General features: G+C 43.2%; 1 protein-coding gene and 4 non-coding genes across 5 annotated transcripts; 2 read left to right on the top strand and 3 right to left on the bottom strand.

Annotated features, from left to right (window-relative positions):
* Positions 1-348: 348 nt before the first annotated feature.
* LOC144008244 (U1 spliceosomal RNA) lies at positions 349-513 on the bottom strand. The gene has a single exon (XR_013280758.1). It is a non-coding gene; the product is annotated as a U1 spliceosomal RNA (small nuclear RNA).
* A 2,174-nt stretch (positions 514-2,687) lies between these two features.
* Positions 2,688-2,852, top strand: LOC144008253 (U1 spliceosomal RNA). The gene has a single exon (XR_013280766.1). It is a non-coding gene; the product is annotated as a U1 spliceosomal RNA (small nuclear RNA).
* An 8,598-nt stretch (positions 2,853-11,450) lies between these two features.
* On the bottom strand, positions 11,451-11,532 carry trnas-gcu (transfer RNA serine (anticodon GCU)). The gene has a single exon. It is a non-coding gene; the product is annotated as a tRNA-Ser (tRNA).
* A 795-nt stretch (positions 11,533-12,327) lies between these two features.
* On the top strand, positions 12,328-12,409 carry trnas-gcu (transfer RNA serine (anticodon GCU)). The gene has a single exon. It is a non-coding gene; the product is annotated as a tRNA-Ser (tRNA).
* A 1,697-nt stretch (positions 12,410-14,106) lies between these two features.
* On the bottom strand, positions 14,107-15,459 carry LOC144007872 (uncharacterized). The gene is made up of 2 exons (XM_077507814.1): positions 15,302-15,459; positions 14,107-14,680 (listed from the first exon to the last, which is right to left on the bottom strand). Exons 1-2 carry the CDS (start codon positions 15,439-15,441, stop codon positions 14,380-14,382), a joined length of 441 nt encoding a protein of 146 aa, XP_077363940.1. The 5' UTR covers positions 15,442-15,459; the 3' UTR covers positions 14,107-14,379.
* Positions 15,460-16,877: the final 1,418 nt, after the last annotated feature.

Genomic DNA, 16,877 nt, shown 5'->3' with positions numbered 1-16,877 from the left:
GGCCAGCAAGCTTTCTCCGTCAAAAAAAAATCACCCTTGGTCAGGACGTAATTAGGATCAATCCCACCACACAGAGACACCTTCTGCCTGTATCGTTGTTTTTGATCTTCCGGTAAATCGTGAAAATACTGCGTAAATGACATCAGGTTGATAAGCTCTACCGTGTAACTCACGAGTGTACCTTGTGAACCGGCGGACACCCAAGATGGCGCCCGAAGAAAAAACTCCCATGATGCATTACGATGTGCAAGCGACCTATAGACGGTAATAAACTGAACTCACTCTCATTGCAAGTGTCAGAAGTCCAGCACAAAAAATAGCTTCCCTATTTTTTTTAAACAAATTTATCAGGGGATAGCGCGAACGCAGTCCCCCACTACCACAAATTATGCAGTCGAGATTCCCACATTTGGTGAATTCGCAGGGGTCAGCACAACCGGAGTGCAATGGCTGAGCCTCACCCTGGGGGAACCACCTTCTTGATCATGGTATCGCCCCCTGCCAGGTAAGTATGAGTTGGATACGACGCCAGCGCGATTGTCATTCACGCGCACACTATGTGAAGTGACGGTTTCCTAACACGTGAAATTGTGAACCACAATACACACGCATCGGAATACAAGGACGTTTCTGAAGAATAAAGTAAGTCCTCATCACTGTCTGCTGGTCGTAACAATTAGCCCAGCTAACAGCAGAAAGTCCCATGTTATATTGTTTAATAATTACTCTCCAATGCATGATGTGATTTTCCTGGCTGGGCGATGAAGCGGGTTTTTGGAGGGAACTTTATACTTCAATTCACGCTAACTGTACAAAAGGCTCCTAGAAATAGTGTATTATTGTTGAGTGTTTATTTACATGAATCAGAACTTTGTTTGTATTGTTGTGCCTCCCCATGGCATGTGACTACGCGATTACGTATGACGATGTGTCGGGCGTGCATGCGCAGTTCAGTTCAGTAGAGAGCAGGTGGCTACAGCGGTGCTGTAGCAGTCGGATTGATCACGTTGTACGTAGTTTCGTTTGACAGAGTTCATGACCACAAAGTAAGTCAGAAATGTTTATTGTTGCATTGTTTATGTGTATTTCCAACTTGTATGCTAGTTTCGATGGCTATATACGGAGTTTAGAAGTGAACCGCGGGACGCTACAGTTCTGTAACAGTCGCCATTACCAACTGGCTATTTTACTGTTCTTGGTGGCCGCTAGAGGTCCCCATAGACCAGTAAAACATTTACGTGCATTCAAGTGAATTCTAAATGACTGTAGTAGGTCATTTTGAGCAGTATAAATATAATACCTATTGCGTGGGCAATGTTTTCTTTGTGTTTGTCCTTTATGGAGTTTCTAAGGCATATAAATACTTATTATGTCATTGTATAATTTGTGTGACATCTAAATATTGTGCATCCCCTTATTATTGTTATTCTGATATTTCAGACTCTGTTTCACCTGTTTCATCTACATCCATTTCACCTGTTGAAATCAACATCGATCAGAATACAGGAGAATGCGTTATGGTGGTTTGTTGATTCTTTACTGGTTATTCAGGAGATGAGGGTACAGGTGGAGACAATGAGGTCGAGACAAGCGGGTTGAAGCAACAGGTGAAATGGATGTAGATGAAACAGGTGAAACAGAGTCTGAAATATCAGAATAACGCATTCTCCTGTATTCTGATCGATACACCATCCTGTGTAGTGTATACACCTTCCATGAGCCAGCATAATAGCCTCCCCAATACTAACGTAGGAGTTAAAAGATCATTCACTTATGGTTGTCGTCAGTGGATGATGATTATTATCATCATCCACCTATGTAGGAAACGATGAGTAGCGAGAGCCAGTGTGGAGCGACACCTACTGGAGACGTGAGTGTAAAAAAAATCAATTTGTGAAGCAGACATTGACAGTTTAAAAATCTTATAAAACTCAATATGGATTTAATATTGGGAAGATGAAACATCTCAGTCAATGTGCATCATTTAAGACTAATTTAAATTGAGAGTAATGAACAGAAAGTGGAGATATTTACAGGAAAATAAATTGAAGGCAGGCAGCTACAACGCGTCGTCATACACAAGCAATTTGACAATTAACATAACATTAAACTGCGCCCATTCACACGGTAAAACATGCAACGTTTCGAATTGGAATAAAACAGACAAATTACCCGACTACATCAAAACAATAAACATAACTTCCCCTCCCCCACCCCCACTGATGTGGAGCTGTCTGTCAGCTGGGCGAAAGCTTGACACCGCGGCGCTTCCTGAAACCACATTTTTGTAATGCGGCACTTTACATTATCAGTAACGCTAACGGCGTTGTAACGATAGGAACAGTAATTAATTTGATTGCTCTGTTAGTGAAAAAGCAACGCAGTTTCTAACGCCGTTATATTTAAACTTCGTTATTCCCAACACTGCTCACAAGCACGCTTATGGACAATTGGGAGCGCCCAATTAACCTGCCGTGCATGTCTTTGGAATGTGGGAGGAGACCGGAGTACCCGGAGAAGACCCACGCAGGCACGGGGAAGGCCATAGAAGGACTTACTTTATTCTTCAGAAACGTCCTTGTATTCCGATGCGTGTGTATTGTGGTTCACAATTTCACGTGTTAGGAAACCGTCACTTCACATAGTGTGCGCGTGAATGACAATCGCGCTGGCGTCGTATCCAACTCATACTTACCTGGCAGGGGGAGATACCATGATCAAGAAGGTGGTTCCCCCAGGGTGAGGCTCAGCCATTGCACTCCGGTTGTGCTGACTCCTGCGAATTCCTCAAATGTGGGAATCTCGACTGCATAATTTGTGGTAGTGGGGGACTGCGTTCGTGCTATCCCCTGATAAATTTGTTTAAAAAAAATAGGGAAGCTAATTTTGGTGCTGGACTTCTGACGCTTGCAATGAGAGTGAGTTCAGTTTATTACCGTCTATTGGGTCGAGGTGAACCACGTGCACAAAACATACAAGAACAATCTGACTAGTGATGGCAAAATGAAGGCCCGTAAAGCAGTGAAGCCCTGCAGTGAAATGCTTCACACACACGTCGGGGCTTCCAGATGATTCATTTCCTCGACTACGCCATCATGTGGACAGAAAAATATATAACATGCTTGGTGCATGCAATAAAATGGTGGGGTGTAAATCATGCTCTAAATACAAAAGAATATATATTTGAAGGGTGTTTTAACATGAATTGTTCTGTGTTACTTTGTCTATGTTTGTGCTTATGCAACAAGTGAAAATGTGAAATGAGGTAAAATAAAGTGCTTATTCATTTTTATTTAAAAACAATATTTTTTCCGAAGTTTTTGGACTCAGGCGGTTTCTTTTTTTTGCAGAGAATTTCACCTGCTTTGGAAAAAAAACTCTTTCACATGGTACTGATGAAGCAGGGGTGCATCGATATGAGATAGCAAGTTTGTATAGAATTGGACGCGTATATTTCTGTGATTCCCAGTACTGAAGGGGACTTTCAACTGTGAACAGAAAAATGTGAATTTGAACACCTTCATAAATCACAATGCTCCAAAACGTTCGATGCGCTTGTTAAAAACAACGGTTGTGGAATATTATTGAAAGTGTGCTGGGTCTACACTCGTCTGGCCTAAATCTTCGGTTAGAAAGATTGCAGCGAATCCAGAGATGGGGTTGAGTGTCTTTATTATTTGCCACAATGATGGCAGAACATGGATTTGTTGATTGTTGATGGCAGGGCCGGCGCTAGCTATTTTGGTGCCCTAAGCATAAATGTTTTGTGGATAAAAACACTCCGTCCGCACACCCCATTACCCCTCCGCTGGTAGAAATGAACTGATCTGAGTATTTGTCAGTTTTGCTTTATTAAACAAAATAACTTGTAAGTAGGGCTGGGTTTGAAATATCGATATATCTCTATCATATCGATACACCTTTTCATATCCCAATATCGATACATAAATCCATGTATCAATATATCGACCCCCCCATTTTTGTCAATTTATTTACACAGCCTGTGCTGTGGTTGTAATTTATTTAAATTATTATTTATTGTTTTTATCAGGCCATGTTAAATGAAACAGATTAATGTAACTGCAATGGATTCAATTCCTAATGTAAATATTCATATTCTTTATAATGCATTAAATTAGAGCAAGAAGTTTCTACTCTTTGCAGCATTGGTACTTTTGACTGTCTAAAATATGTGCTGCATGAATTCCTCAACTGAATCGAGAATCGTTGTGAATCATGAATTGAATCGGGCCCTTGTGAATCGAATTAAATCGATTCTGGAAATCTGTTAATATACAGGTTGGTGTTATTTCCTGCTTGGCATTGCTGCCTGTCGCACCTCCTCCGGTGCCCATGGGTCAGCTGCAGGGTCATCAGCCAGGAACCACCAGTCATTGACGTTTCGCCCCTTTAATCCTGGAACGTCTCCTGGTGGCGGAGCAGTCACAGGGACATCTCCCTGTCACCCCCTGCAGCTGACGTCGGGGTTAGCTCTTTCCCCAGCTCCTGTCCTTCCTCCTCAGCCAGAGCCAAAAGCTGCCTTTCTCTGCCTCCTCTGCCAGATCTTTTATTGCCTTCCGGAGCTTCCCTCCAGTCACTCCTGCCTCCCTCAAGAGGCGTGTGGCAGACAGCCCCACATAGCCTCGGCAGCCAACTTCTACTGGGTAGATGGTGGTCTTCCAGCCTACTTCCCGGCACTCAGCAGCCAGCTCCGAGTACTTGGCCTTCTTGTGCTCAAATGCAGCCTCGATCCCTCCCTCTGCTGGTACAGTCAGCTCGATGAGGTGAACCACTTTTGCCTCGGTGGACCATACTACGATGTCAGGGCGGAGAGACGTAGTGGTGATCTCTGTGGGGAACCGGAGTTGCCTGTTGAGGTCAACCCTCATGTCCCACTCATGGCCGGGGGAAAAGGGCCTTATGATGTTTCTTGGCCTGGTGTACCTTTGCCCCCCTTCTGTGACAAAGCTGGTAAGGTTCTCTGCCGATGGTGATTCTTTGCAGCCCTGTCGACACCCCTCCAGCACCTCAGCTAGCTTCCTCAGGACCTGGTCATGGCGCCATCTATAGCGTCCCTGAGAGAGTGCAGTCTTGCAGCCCAACAAGATGTGCTGGAGGCTTGCGTTGGGAGCGCTGCAGAGTGAGCAATATTCTTCGTTGCCGAACCAATGGTGAAGGTTACGAGGACAGGGAAGCGTGTCGTAAGTTGCACGAATGAGGAAGCTGATCCTTGCCTGTGGGATCTTCCACAGGTCGGACCAACTGATGTTTCGGTTGACAACTCCCTCCCATGTTGTCCAGCTTCCTTGTCGGCCCTGTGACACGGCCTTGATCTTGTAGCGCTCCTCCTCCATCCTTGCTACCTCCGCCACCACCATCTGCTCCTGCTCCTTGCGGTTTGCCTTGGACCAGAACCGTGGTGCTTCTCCCCATCCTAGGCCTGCTCTTCCTGCCTGGACTCTGCCCAGGATCTCTTGGTGATGCAGCCTACTGACAGCTTGGTCAACCTCAGACTGGGCGTTCCACTTTCGGCCAGTAGGAACCTTGGCGTTGGCGTTCCTCACTGACTGATCAGTGGACTCTCTTAGCTCGAGAACCAGCCTGGACTTCTCTTGCATGAAGCCCAAACTGATAGACTGCAGGGGCAACTGCAGTGCGTTCTTCCCAAAGAGGCCCGTCTCAGAAAGGCACCATGGCAGCCCCAGCCACTTTCTGATGAATGAATTGGCTTTTCCATCCATCTTACTCACGGCGGATGAGCAGATCTCGCTCATTTTTCTCATTAGGTACCAAAGCAATTCTAGTACCTTGTGGCAGTTCTTATAAAGCTTGTAGGGCATTCTGTTGGGGCCTGGTGCTGATGATGATCTTGCTTTCTTCACAGCTTGTCTGAACTCGCTGAGTTTCGGGGGCATGATGTTGAACTCAGTTGTCGGTGGCGCAGGCTGAGGCACGTACCCTGGTGTACCTAATGGGACGTTTCTCAGCAGATCACTGTACTGCCTTTTGACATTGATCACGCTTACCTGGCCAACTCTCCGTTACAAAGGGTTAAGGCCCCCCTTTTATCTCAAACCGTAGTAACACGGGATTTACAGAGATGACGGGGAAGCTTCAAGCTGGCGTCGAAAAGGATTCGTTTAGGTTCTCACCGCCCCAGTTTTAGAGTGTCAGCCCCGGCTTCCATTAGATTAACACCCTTAAAGAGTAACCTTTGATGATTTAAGGATATAAATCTAATCACACTCTTTTTACAGCGGCTCCTTTCCCTATGATCGGTTGCACTTAGAATGACCTAAATATGTTTTACTGTCCTTGTTAGAACCGTAAGGGCTTGTTTTATTTGTTTATGTAAGCCGAAATAACCTTTCAGGAATTTTGGGAACGCAGCCAACATGTAGATGGAACTATTATCTATTCAATAAGGTATCTCTAAGTATGACTCAAATAGTGAGAGAAAAGTGTTAAAGCAGGAAAGTGAAGGTAGGGTTTAAGAAATCAATGATTAATGTGACAACACACATGAAAACTCTGAACCACATCTTGTCTTTCTTGATTTATTACTTGATCAGTGTTCAAACCAATAGCAAGGCAAAATTTGTGCAATAAGGAATATATGTTGATTAATGACAAGAGGTAATGATTCACACCATAAATTCAAACCAAACAGAATCACATGTACTCACAATTTGTTGCTCCTTACTCCAGATCATCAATTGAAGAAACAAGAAAAAAAAAAAAATAAAAAAAAAAATAAAAATCCAAAACCAGAAAGAAGGGCAAAAGCTTTGAAAAAGAATTATCCCTTTGCTGGGTGGTCACGACAGGTAGCTATTCTGTGATGAACCACCTGGGCCTAATTATCTTTGAGCTAAACTAGTAGCTCAAAGAAGATAATTGAGGAAGTTTACCATTTACTATCCCGGCTGTTTAATTTTAATAAAACTGATCAAAACAAGGGGTAACTATTATCTTCTAACAGCCAATCAAGACAATGTGTCTACCACAATTTACTCTTATTTTGATTGTTAGAATTACTTCCTCATTCAGCATATGGGGGTAAATGTGGCACAGAGCCAACTGCACTCCTCGTCAGAGGGAGCCTTGCCCTTTTTTGCACGCGCGCCGTTTCGTTTTGTCCCGGCTAATTTATCACCTCGGAATGCTGAACATAGCATGACTAAGCACAGATGAGTGCGTTCCAGTCAGTCTGTACCAAAGTTGAGTTCAACTGTTGAGTTCAAAATGTCCAGTGTGGTATGATGAACTGCTGAGTTCTAAAAGACTAGTGATTACAACTGCTTTTTCAGTTCCTCTTAACTTGTGACCTTAACAGTTTTGCAGAACACATTCGTTGACAGGGTCTAGTTTTTTATGCTGACAAAACATTGATTTTAAAATAAACTGTACTTCCTATTTGTGAATAAAATCCCTTCAAAGTTTTTTGCTCATAATACACCACACCAATACTGATTAATATGAACATAAAACCCAAACCACACTCAAATAAAATACATGTTATGTCAAAACCACGTTTCTTGCAATCTCATGGTGACATGTCAAAACCACATTTCTTGCCACCTCATAGTGACAGGCCAAAATACTTACTCCCGTACTCCATCTAAGTATGTGTGCCATGGCAAATGAGTGTGTGCTGTGTGTGCGCAACTGTGTTACCGTAAATGGATGTATGTGTGTGTGTTGTGCTTGTGCTGGCTTCTGGTTCACAAGTTTATTAACCAATTATGGGGCATGTTTAAACGCTAATGAAGTTGACACTTACACCAAAGACATTTCAGACTAGTGTTGTGTGACATACCAGTTTTGTGTGACATAGCGATTATCTCAAACTATCATTGCATCATCGCATTCAGTTGTTAATACACGTTACAGGTTCATATCATTCATGTTAGTGACATCAACAATGTTTCATTTTTTTGTGACATCTATTCAGCCCTCAGCCCGTGTTATCTGTCAACATGCTGTTCCATTTGCTCCCTGGTAGTCTCGAGCTTCCCGGATTTCTTCTCCTCCAGCAGTTGTCTGGCATGCTTGAAGGGATCTTTGAAGAAACTGGCTCTCTCTTTCTGCTTCCGTTGACTACGCTTTCGGATGCGTTCAGCTCTGCGGAGCCTAGATAGCCTTTGTCTGACCTCCTCCCACAGAACTTTCAGACCTTCTCTCTCTGGCTGGGTTGCCTTCCTCCAGCTCTTGCGGAGTTGTCGGCGTCTTTGCACAAGCTGGGCGATCTCCCTTTCCCTCCTCCCCCTTTCCCTTTCCCTTGGGGCGGTACTCTGTTTGGAGGCGGCTTCACCAAACCTGTCTTTGCAGGTCTGGTATATAATGTCCCCAAACAGGTTAAGCTTGGCTTCGACGCCTCCGTGCAATCTTTCCCCCAGAATCTTGATCAGGTCTGTGTCCAGAGTACGCCATGCCTCTACTTCATTTGACTTTGGCCATTTGAGCTTGTTCCTTCTTGTCGGTTTCTTGGACTCTGCCTGTGGCTCTGATCTATGCGAGATGGTAGGGGTTGGGTATTGGTGCTCACGTGGGGGCTCATCCTCCGCCGAGGGGCTTTCTTTCTCAACGGCCTCTGTGCTTTCAACAACGTTGGGTCCGTTAGCGCTGTGGTTTTCTACCTGGCTTCTGCTCCCTCTTGTCTTACCCGCTACCGCGGTGCAAGGTTGCTGTTGGCCTCTCTGACCACACTTTGCCTTCCCCTGGTGGATTCGTAGTCCTCTGTACGTGGTCACCTTTTCCCATCCACAAGCACACTTTCGGAGGATCTTCTCTTCACTAACCGTAGATCTGATATTCTCGTTATCCGTTTCCGTTGCCATTGTTGTTACCGTGCGGTCCGTCCTGTTAGGCCCATCTTCCATCCCGCCTCTCGGAGGGCCTGCGGGCTGTCTTTCCTTTGCTTTCTTTGTAGTTAAGGGAGGGTGTCCCACTTGCGAGAGACTAGTGGGTTGGGTAACTGGCCGCCCACTCCCGGTGCGGTCTTTCCCTGCTGCCATCCAGTCTTTCCTGGCTGTCCTCCAGTCTTCCCTGGACTCCAACTGCCCTGTTCACAGTAGTCACTGGGTTCTCCAGAACTTCGGTTAATATACAGGTTGGTGTTATTTCCTGCTTGGCATTGCTGCCTGTCGCACCTCCTCCGGTGCCCATGGGTCAGCTGCAGGGTCATCAGCCAGATACCCAGCCCTACTTGTAAGTGTCAATATTGAAGTTTTTAAAATGTTCACAAAAATAAGTGATAAATAATAAGTCTTTATAAAACTAAGAATGACACCAAATACTCAAATAAATAAAGCTAAATGAATTAAAATAAAACTAAATGCCACTACTATTACCAAATATACATCTGGAAATAAACAAAGTGCAAGCAAGTTAGTAGAGGCCCTACAGAGGCACATGTCTCCATTTCTGGGTTGCAAAATCGGCTATCATGTCATCATATGACAGCTTTTGTGCAATTTCCGCATTTATGTTAGGGTATGAAATGCTCCTTGAACATATTGAAGCATTGATCCTGTATTCAGAAATACAAGACAATATTCAGGGATTCTACAATGAAATATGGTTTTGAACCAACCATGGTACAAACATTTTCTAAATTGATTAGGATTATGGTATTGTGCAGGCCTATATTTAAAACACAGGTACATGAAAATTTTAATAATCTACCTTTTTAGAGAAGGACTGATAGGGCACTATGTAAAAATTCTGGACATAATGTTAAAACTATGAATATGAAATGAGGAAATCTACTTAGCCTTAAGATGATTATTATTATTATTTTCAAATGACACTTTCACCAGTACATGCCGCTCTTGTCCGTTCCATATGAAACAATATTGTCTCGTCACATTCCATTTAACATACCGTATAATGAACGTGCTGGTCACAACCATTCCACTGCGGCGGTTTGGAGTGTTTTGGGTTTTTTTTGCTAACTGTGGTCATGTAAACGTAGCTGCTACAAAATAAACAAATTGTCATTGTCATACCTGCAAGTGACACGCGAGCATCATCTCATTGTTTTTTCTTTTCCTGCTTGATGCCTTTTTGATGACATGTCCAGATATCCAAGAATAAACTTCTGCCAAATTTGCGATTGACGCATAAAGTGCACCACACCCCCCTCCCCCTTTCCCTAGTAGTTTGCTTCGTTGGAGCAAAAGTGCACCCCGCCCCCCTCCCCCTTTCCCTAATCGGAACAAACTACTAGGGGAGGGGGGGTGGTGGTGGGGGGGCAACCAACACCAATCTGTGTCACTTCCTCACGTAGTTATGCAGCCAATCAAGCACCTGTATTGTGAATACAGACACAAATGCGCAAGTTGGTTGCATAGTCACGTGACGATAACACACTGATTCCCTGCTTATCTTGCGCCCCGAAAGTCTGTCTGTAAAGGTTTGTAGAAGAACTGGTGACAAAAGAGTCAGGTACAGTGATACCTCGGCTCACGAACTTAATTGGTTCCCAGAGAGTGTGTGTAAGCCGAAAAGTTCTTCTTCCGAACATTTATTTCCCATAAGAAACCATTAAAATGAGAATAATCCGTTCCCAGGTCCCTATAAAACATAATTTTCTACTAAATAAGCCTTAAAACTACACAAAAATATACCTTATTTTATGTATAATAAATGTGCTATTGTATTGTAATTAAAGAAATAAATTGTACTGTATAATAAAGTCGTTTTATTTTACTTTGTGATGGTAGTTCTTAAGGATAGTAGCAATGGTAGACTTACTTCATTCGCGAGCGTTTCACCGCGTAGAGTGTTTATGGAACGGTTGCCGCTCATTCGCACTTTCGTGCTCACCGGAGCGGAGGAGGCGTGTCCCTTGGTGAACAAGGAAGTGGAGCACTTTAGCGAGTCAACAAAAAGTGAGCACCGCCAACTACTTTCACCTCTTTCCTGGGACTAAACAGCCGTGGCACGATTTTCTCCTTTTTTGAGGTACGTGATGGCACTTTCGCTTTTTTTAGTGGCGCGAACTCCATTGACTACAATGCAAACGCGCCGTCAAATCGCCGTCCCTCGCTGGTAAGCATTAGGCTTAACACTAGCCTGTGGTGGGGTCTTTTTCGGTCCCATAATAGCAAAAGTACACTCAAAATGTCTATCAAACACAAACCGCGTCCGCACTAAAAGAAAGGGGGTGACGAACTGGGACGCCGTGAGCGTGCGTAAGCTTCTCGTGGCCGCCACCGTGGTGCTGTTCGACCGCGTGGTTTGGTTCGTCCGCCGAAAAGTAGTTCGTCAGCAGAGACTAAATTCTCGCGAATTTAATGTTCGTGAGGCGAAAAGTTCGTGAGCTAAAGCGTTCGTCAGCCGAGGTATCACTGTACCTCGTATTTCTTGAGCGCCATCCACATCCTCTGAGGGACGCAGTTCTCAGTGTTGCCACAGTAGCAGCAGTGTTGAAAAATGCAAAGCAACGATGAGGATGGGATTCGAATCCATGCATGCAGAACACAATGGATTAGCAGTCCATCACCTTAACCACTCGGTCACCTCATCTGCTTTTGCTGGACCGCTGAGTGTAAATTGGCGCAAAATACAATCAAGAAAACCGATAAATTACCTCATTGCTGTACATTCTTCACACAGCTATTGCAAACAGAAATGTATTTCAATCCAACTCCATGCTACCAGGAGATAAAGATTTCACGATACTCTATGCTGGTCCTCACATGAAATTTGGTCTTCATCCATCCATCCATCCATTTTCTTGACCGCTTATTCCTCCCTCACAAGGGTTGGGGGGTGCTGGAGCCTATCTCAGCTGGCTTTGGGCAGTAGGCGGGGGACACCCTGAACTGGTTGCCAGCCAACTGCAGGGCACACAGAGACGAACAACCATCCACACTCACAAGCACACCTAGGGACAATTCAGAGCGCCCAATCAACCTGCCATGCATGTCTTTGGAATGTGGGAGGAGACCGGAGTACCCGGAGAAGACCCAAGCGGGCACGGGGAGAACATGCAAACTCCACCCAGGAAGGCTGGAGCCCGGACTCGAACCCGAGTCCTCAGAACTGGGAGGCGGACGTGCGAACCAGTGCCCAACGCGACAACGCCAAACAAAACGATATTTTAAGCAGAACAGCTCATCACTTTGCAGCAAAACAAGACCACAATGATAGCATATAACTTTAAACACCGCAACTATTGTGAGATCTCTATCAGAATTTTCTTCATTGCCATTTGACAGGCCAGATATAATTGCTGATGCGCCAATTTTGGCCCACGGGCTGGATGCTAGATCCAATTAATTTTAAGACCAATGGACTCCCTGTGACGCAACAGTAGAAGATGAGGTGACCGAGTGGTTAAGGTGATGGACTGCTAATCCATTGTGTTCTACACGCGTGGGTTCGAATCCCATCCTCATCGTGGCATCGCATTTTCGACACTGCTGCTTCTCTGAGATCACTTTCAACTGCGCCCCTCAGAGGATGTGGATGGCGCTCAAGAAATACAAAGTACTGGACTGTCCTTTATCACCAGTGCTTCTACTAACCTTTACAGGCAGACTTTCTGGGCGCTGAAGAAGCGGCTTCATCCAGCAGGCAATCAGTGTCACATTGTCACGTGACTATGCAACCAACTTGCACATTTGTGTTATGCGGCCTATCGGCTGTCTGTATTCCCAATAAAGGTACTTGATTGGCTGCATGACTATGTGACGATGTGACACTGATTCATGGCTGATTGAAGCCAGTTCTTCTGTGCCGTCTGTTTTGGTGATTAGAAGAACAGACAGTCTGTCACCCTCATATTCTTGAGCGCCATCTACATCCTCTGAAGGAGCGTCTAAAACACCAAGCAACGATGAGGATGGGATTCGAACCCATGCGTGTAGAACACAATGGATTAGCAGTCCATCACCTTAACCACTCGGCCAAAGATGGGGCAAAAGGGACTGCCCGTGGTGGGGGAAAAGAGAAAAAAAAGAGGAAGGAGGGGGGGAAAGGGAAAAAAATGAGAAAGAAAAGGGAGAGAACACATACTGCAGTGTTCCCTCACTTTTCACGGGTGTTACGTTCCACACCCACCCGCGATAGTTGATTTCCGCCAAGTATGGATGTTTAAAGACAAATAAAAAGTAAAAGTTTGGTTTTGGGGGGCGAGTTATGCATCTACTGAACCATAACGATGCCAGCACAGTTTCCACCTTTCTAAGCACTTAACTTAAATACAATATGAAAAATAGCATCATAAAGAAAACTATAAATGGAACCACTGTATATCAATTTCATATCTGTTCTTTTTTGTCATCACACACTTATTGTCAAATTTATCATGAGTTTAATTTTTCACATCTCTTGTGGGATTTGAATATCTGTAGCAACATTACAATGGCCACAGCGCTTTGAACAATGAACAGAAACAAATAGGCGTAAATCTCCCATCATGTCAATGTCAAACCTTTTTTTAGTGCAATTAATAAAAGTAAATAAAATGATTTCAATATATATAACATAAATTAAATGAAATAAAATAAAATATAAATAAAACATTCCACCGCCCACAGTCCTTTGAATTAACAGAAACGAATAGGCATAAATCTCCCATCATGTCAATGTCAAACCGTCATTTAGTGCAATTAATAAATGTAAATAAAATGATTTAAATAAAAATTATATAAATAAAATTAAATAAAATATAAATTAAAAAAATATCACAACCTATATCAAAATGTGTGCACACACACACGCACATCTGAGCAATACCATCAGAGATTTTTGCACAATATAACAAATGGCTTAGCACCAACATGACAAAGCTTTAATGCTGTAACTTTTAGATTTGAAGCTTTAATTAAAGTTTAAAAAGATAGTTGACTCATTGAGCCATTTACAGCAGTATAAAGTTAATATTGTATCTATAATTAATGTGATAACGTCATTATTTTTCATGGACAAGTACCTTTATAAAATAAATTTTCCACTTACACAACCAATCATGGCTCAGTTTGGTAACCAAACCCAGAAAACAGGTGAACCGTTACCTACTTCCTCAGCACAGGTGATATCTTTAGTCAACAGAAAATGAAAAAATTCGATTTTAATGATATTAATTGTACATGGAAAAACAATGAAGTTATCAAATTAATTCTGGATAAAATATTAACTTTTCACTGCTGAAAAGAGCCCAATGAGTCAAGCATCCCTTTAAACTTTTTAAACAAACAAACAAAACAATACAAGCTAACAATAGCAACTTTTATAAACTGTTTCTCCACTGGTCCAGAGTCAGTCCTGAGGCAGGACAGTACCACCGCCCCTTCAGTTGGGTGTGTCCAGTTCTTTTATTTTCGTCCTGGCCACACTCCTTACATGTGTAATGATACTGCTCCTTTGTTAGTTTTTTTCGTGGTGGTTCGCCTCTAGCCATTCGCTCCTTATCCTCCTGGGCAGCTTTAAGCAGTCTCCAGGTACGTTGCCTTGGCTGAGGAGGAAGGCATGCTTGCTGGAATGGAGGAGCTTGTTGGTCAGGAGGGGTTGGCTGATAAGGAGAAGCTTGTTGGAGTGGGTCTTGCTGGAATGGAGGTAGTTGGAATGGAGCTTGCTGGAATGGAGGAGCTTGATGGAGTGGATTTTGCTGGAATGGAGGTAGTTGGAATGGAGCTTGCTGGAATGGAGGTAGTTGGAATGGAGCTTGCTGGAATGGAGGAGCAAACGGAGGGGGTGGAAATGGAAGCTGCTACATAAGTACAATTATTATTATTATTATTATTATTATTAGTAGTAGTAGTAGTAGTATTTTTATTATTATTACTACTACTACTACAGACAGATGTTAATATACTGTCTCACTGTAAAAATAAATAAATAAACTTGGTCCAGGCAGGTGGACACGTCCTTGAGCTCTGCTCAAACGCATAACAAGGCTCCATTGTCGAAGGGGAGAAAACGTAACATATGGCCGCTAAATTACTATTTCACTAGTGCACAATGAAACCTGGCACAATTATTTCACATCATAAGGCTTTTACCAATAAATCGGCTGAGTCTATCCGTGGAAAAAACAACTAAACAAGTTATTATTGATGTTCTGATTCTGTCATATAAACAATATTCCTACCGTTGGCACACAGTACGATGGCGCTATTGCAGGCAGAACTCCGTTAGCAAACGTAGCAACGTAACAAGAAACATGAAATACAAGTTAAATAACGGGTTAATGGAACGGGATTTTGCATAGATTACTGTTTTGTCACACAGTTTTACATTCGGCTTACATAAAAAATTAATTTTACGAGTACTAATGAAGTTTACAAACCTTTTGGCGTCTCCAAATTCATCCGGTGCGATGCGGTGGAAAAAAAATGGCCGACATTCGACCACGCCCATCTTCACGCCCCTTTGCATCACGTGACCCGGCACGCTCGTTCGGAACTGTTCGGACCTGCGTTCGGACATAGCTTGAAACGCTTTGATCTCGTTCGGAATGTGTTCGGACCTGTTAGGATGTGTTCGGAAAATGTTAGGATGTGTTCGGAAAATGTTAGGATGTGTTAGGACCTCGGAGGCAGTCCAGAAACTGGCGGGTGCGGCCACCTCATCTGTTTCTTTATTATCAAAGAGAGTCCATTGGGCTTAATATTGACACCCTCGACTGCAGGCTACGGGCCAACTGCCAATTTTATCTGACCTGCCAGATGACATTGATGAAAAAAATTGATAATTGGCTATCATCGTGGTCTTGTTTTTGCTGCAAAGTAATGAGCCATTCTGTATAAAATGTAATTTTGTTTGGCAATGTTACCTTGAAGCATGCACAGATTTGTGATACCCAGTCTATCGGGTGTTCCGTATTCACAATACAGGCATCCGATTGTCTGCATAACCATGCCACGATGTGACACTGTGACATTCTTCTGTTCAGTTTTGTGAGATCAGGTGTAATCGTGAGAGGACTGTCACAATGGGAAGCGACGGGGGGGGGGGGGGGGGGAACATAAAAACAACTGAACTCTGAACACAAGAAATCCAAATCTATCGGATTACTACTACTAATTATGCAGGTAATATATACGAATATCAATTTTTGATTCAAAACATGAGTAAAGGAAAATCAGCTTAATATATATATATATATATGTTTTTTTTAACAAGTTTCCTACTGTACTAAACATCCTTAAGCATATTATACTTGTAATTAAGGCAAGTTGTAAAATGTCTGAAGTCCTCTTGTTTATGTTTAATTCATTTAAAACACCATAAATCATGCTGTTTCTAACTTTCTACCAAGTACTGTCTCAGACCCGTCACCAGAGCCCAGGCTTAAGGGGGGCACATGAAATGCATGGGCGGGCCCAATTATTATGAATACCAAACTGACAGCATTAACTTGCTCAATATATTTGGATCAATTTATGTCGCACTGTCGTGCATCTATCCATTGAATGGTGCCCGCTGACAGTATTATCATATACCGCATTTACAGTACACACACATAAAGTAGACTGCAGTGGCGTCGTGAGTACGTTGACGCTGCAGCCATATTGGATGAGGCAAAGTGAAGCTATTTGTAAAGATGCCCCCTTCTGTTTCTCCTTGGAGATGTATCATCAAGCCACAGCTCATTGGATTAATAAGGAATTATTATTACCTTTGATTATATTATCCCATTCAAAGTCAATCTGACTATTTTTGCCGATGTAATGGCAAATACAATTGCCACATCTAATAGGGCGGATGTGCTGACATATTGCTTCGAACGGGCCACCTGTTTGAACGGTGTCTGCAGCAGAATTAAAAAGAAAAAAAGGAAAGCAAAATCCTACCTCATTGTAGATGCCAAAACGATATGTGGGTCCCGTAGTTTTTTTTTTTTTTTCCAAGTGACTCTTTAG

Source organism: Festucalex cinctus, chromosome 19 (assembly GCF_051991245.1).
Source record: "Festucalex cinctus isolate MCC-2025b chromosome 19, RoL_Fcin_1.0, whole genome shotgun sequence".
Classification (NCBI taxonomy): Eukaryota; Metazoa; Chordata; class Actinopteri; order Syngnathiformes; family Syngnathidae; genus Festucalex; species Festucalex cinctus.
This window is presented reverse-complemented; position numbering and strand designations above follow the sequence as displayed.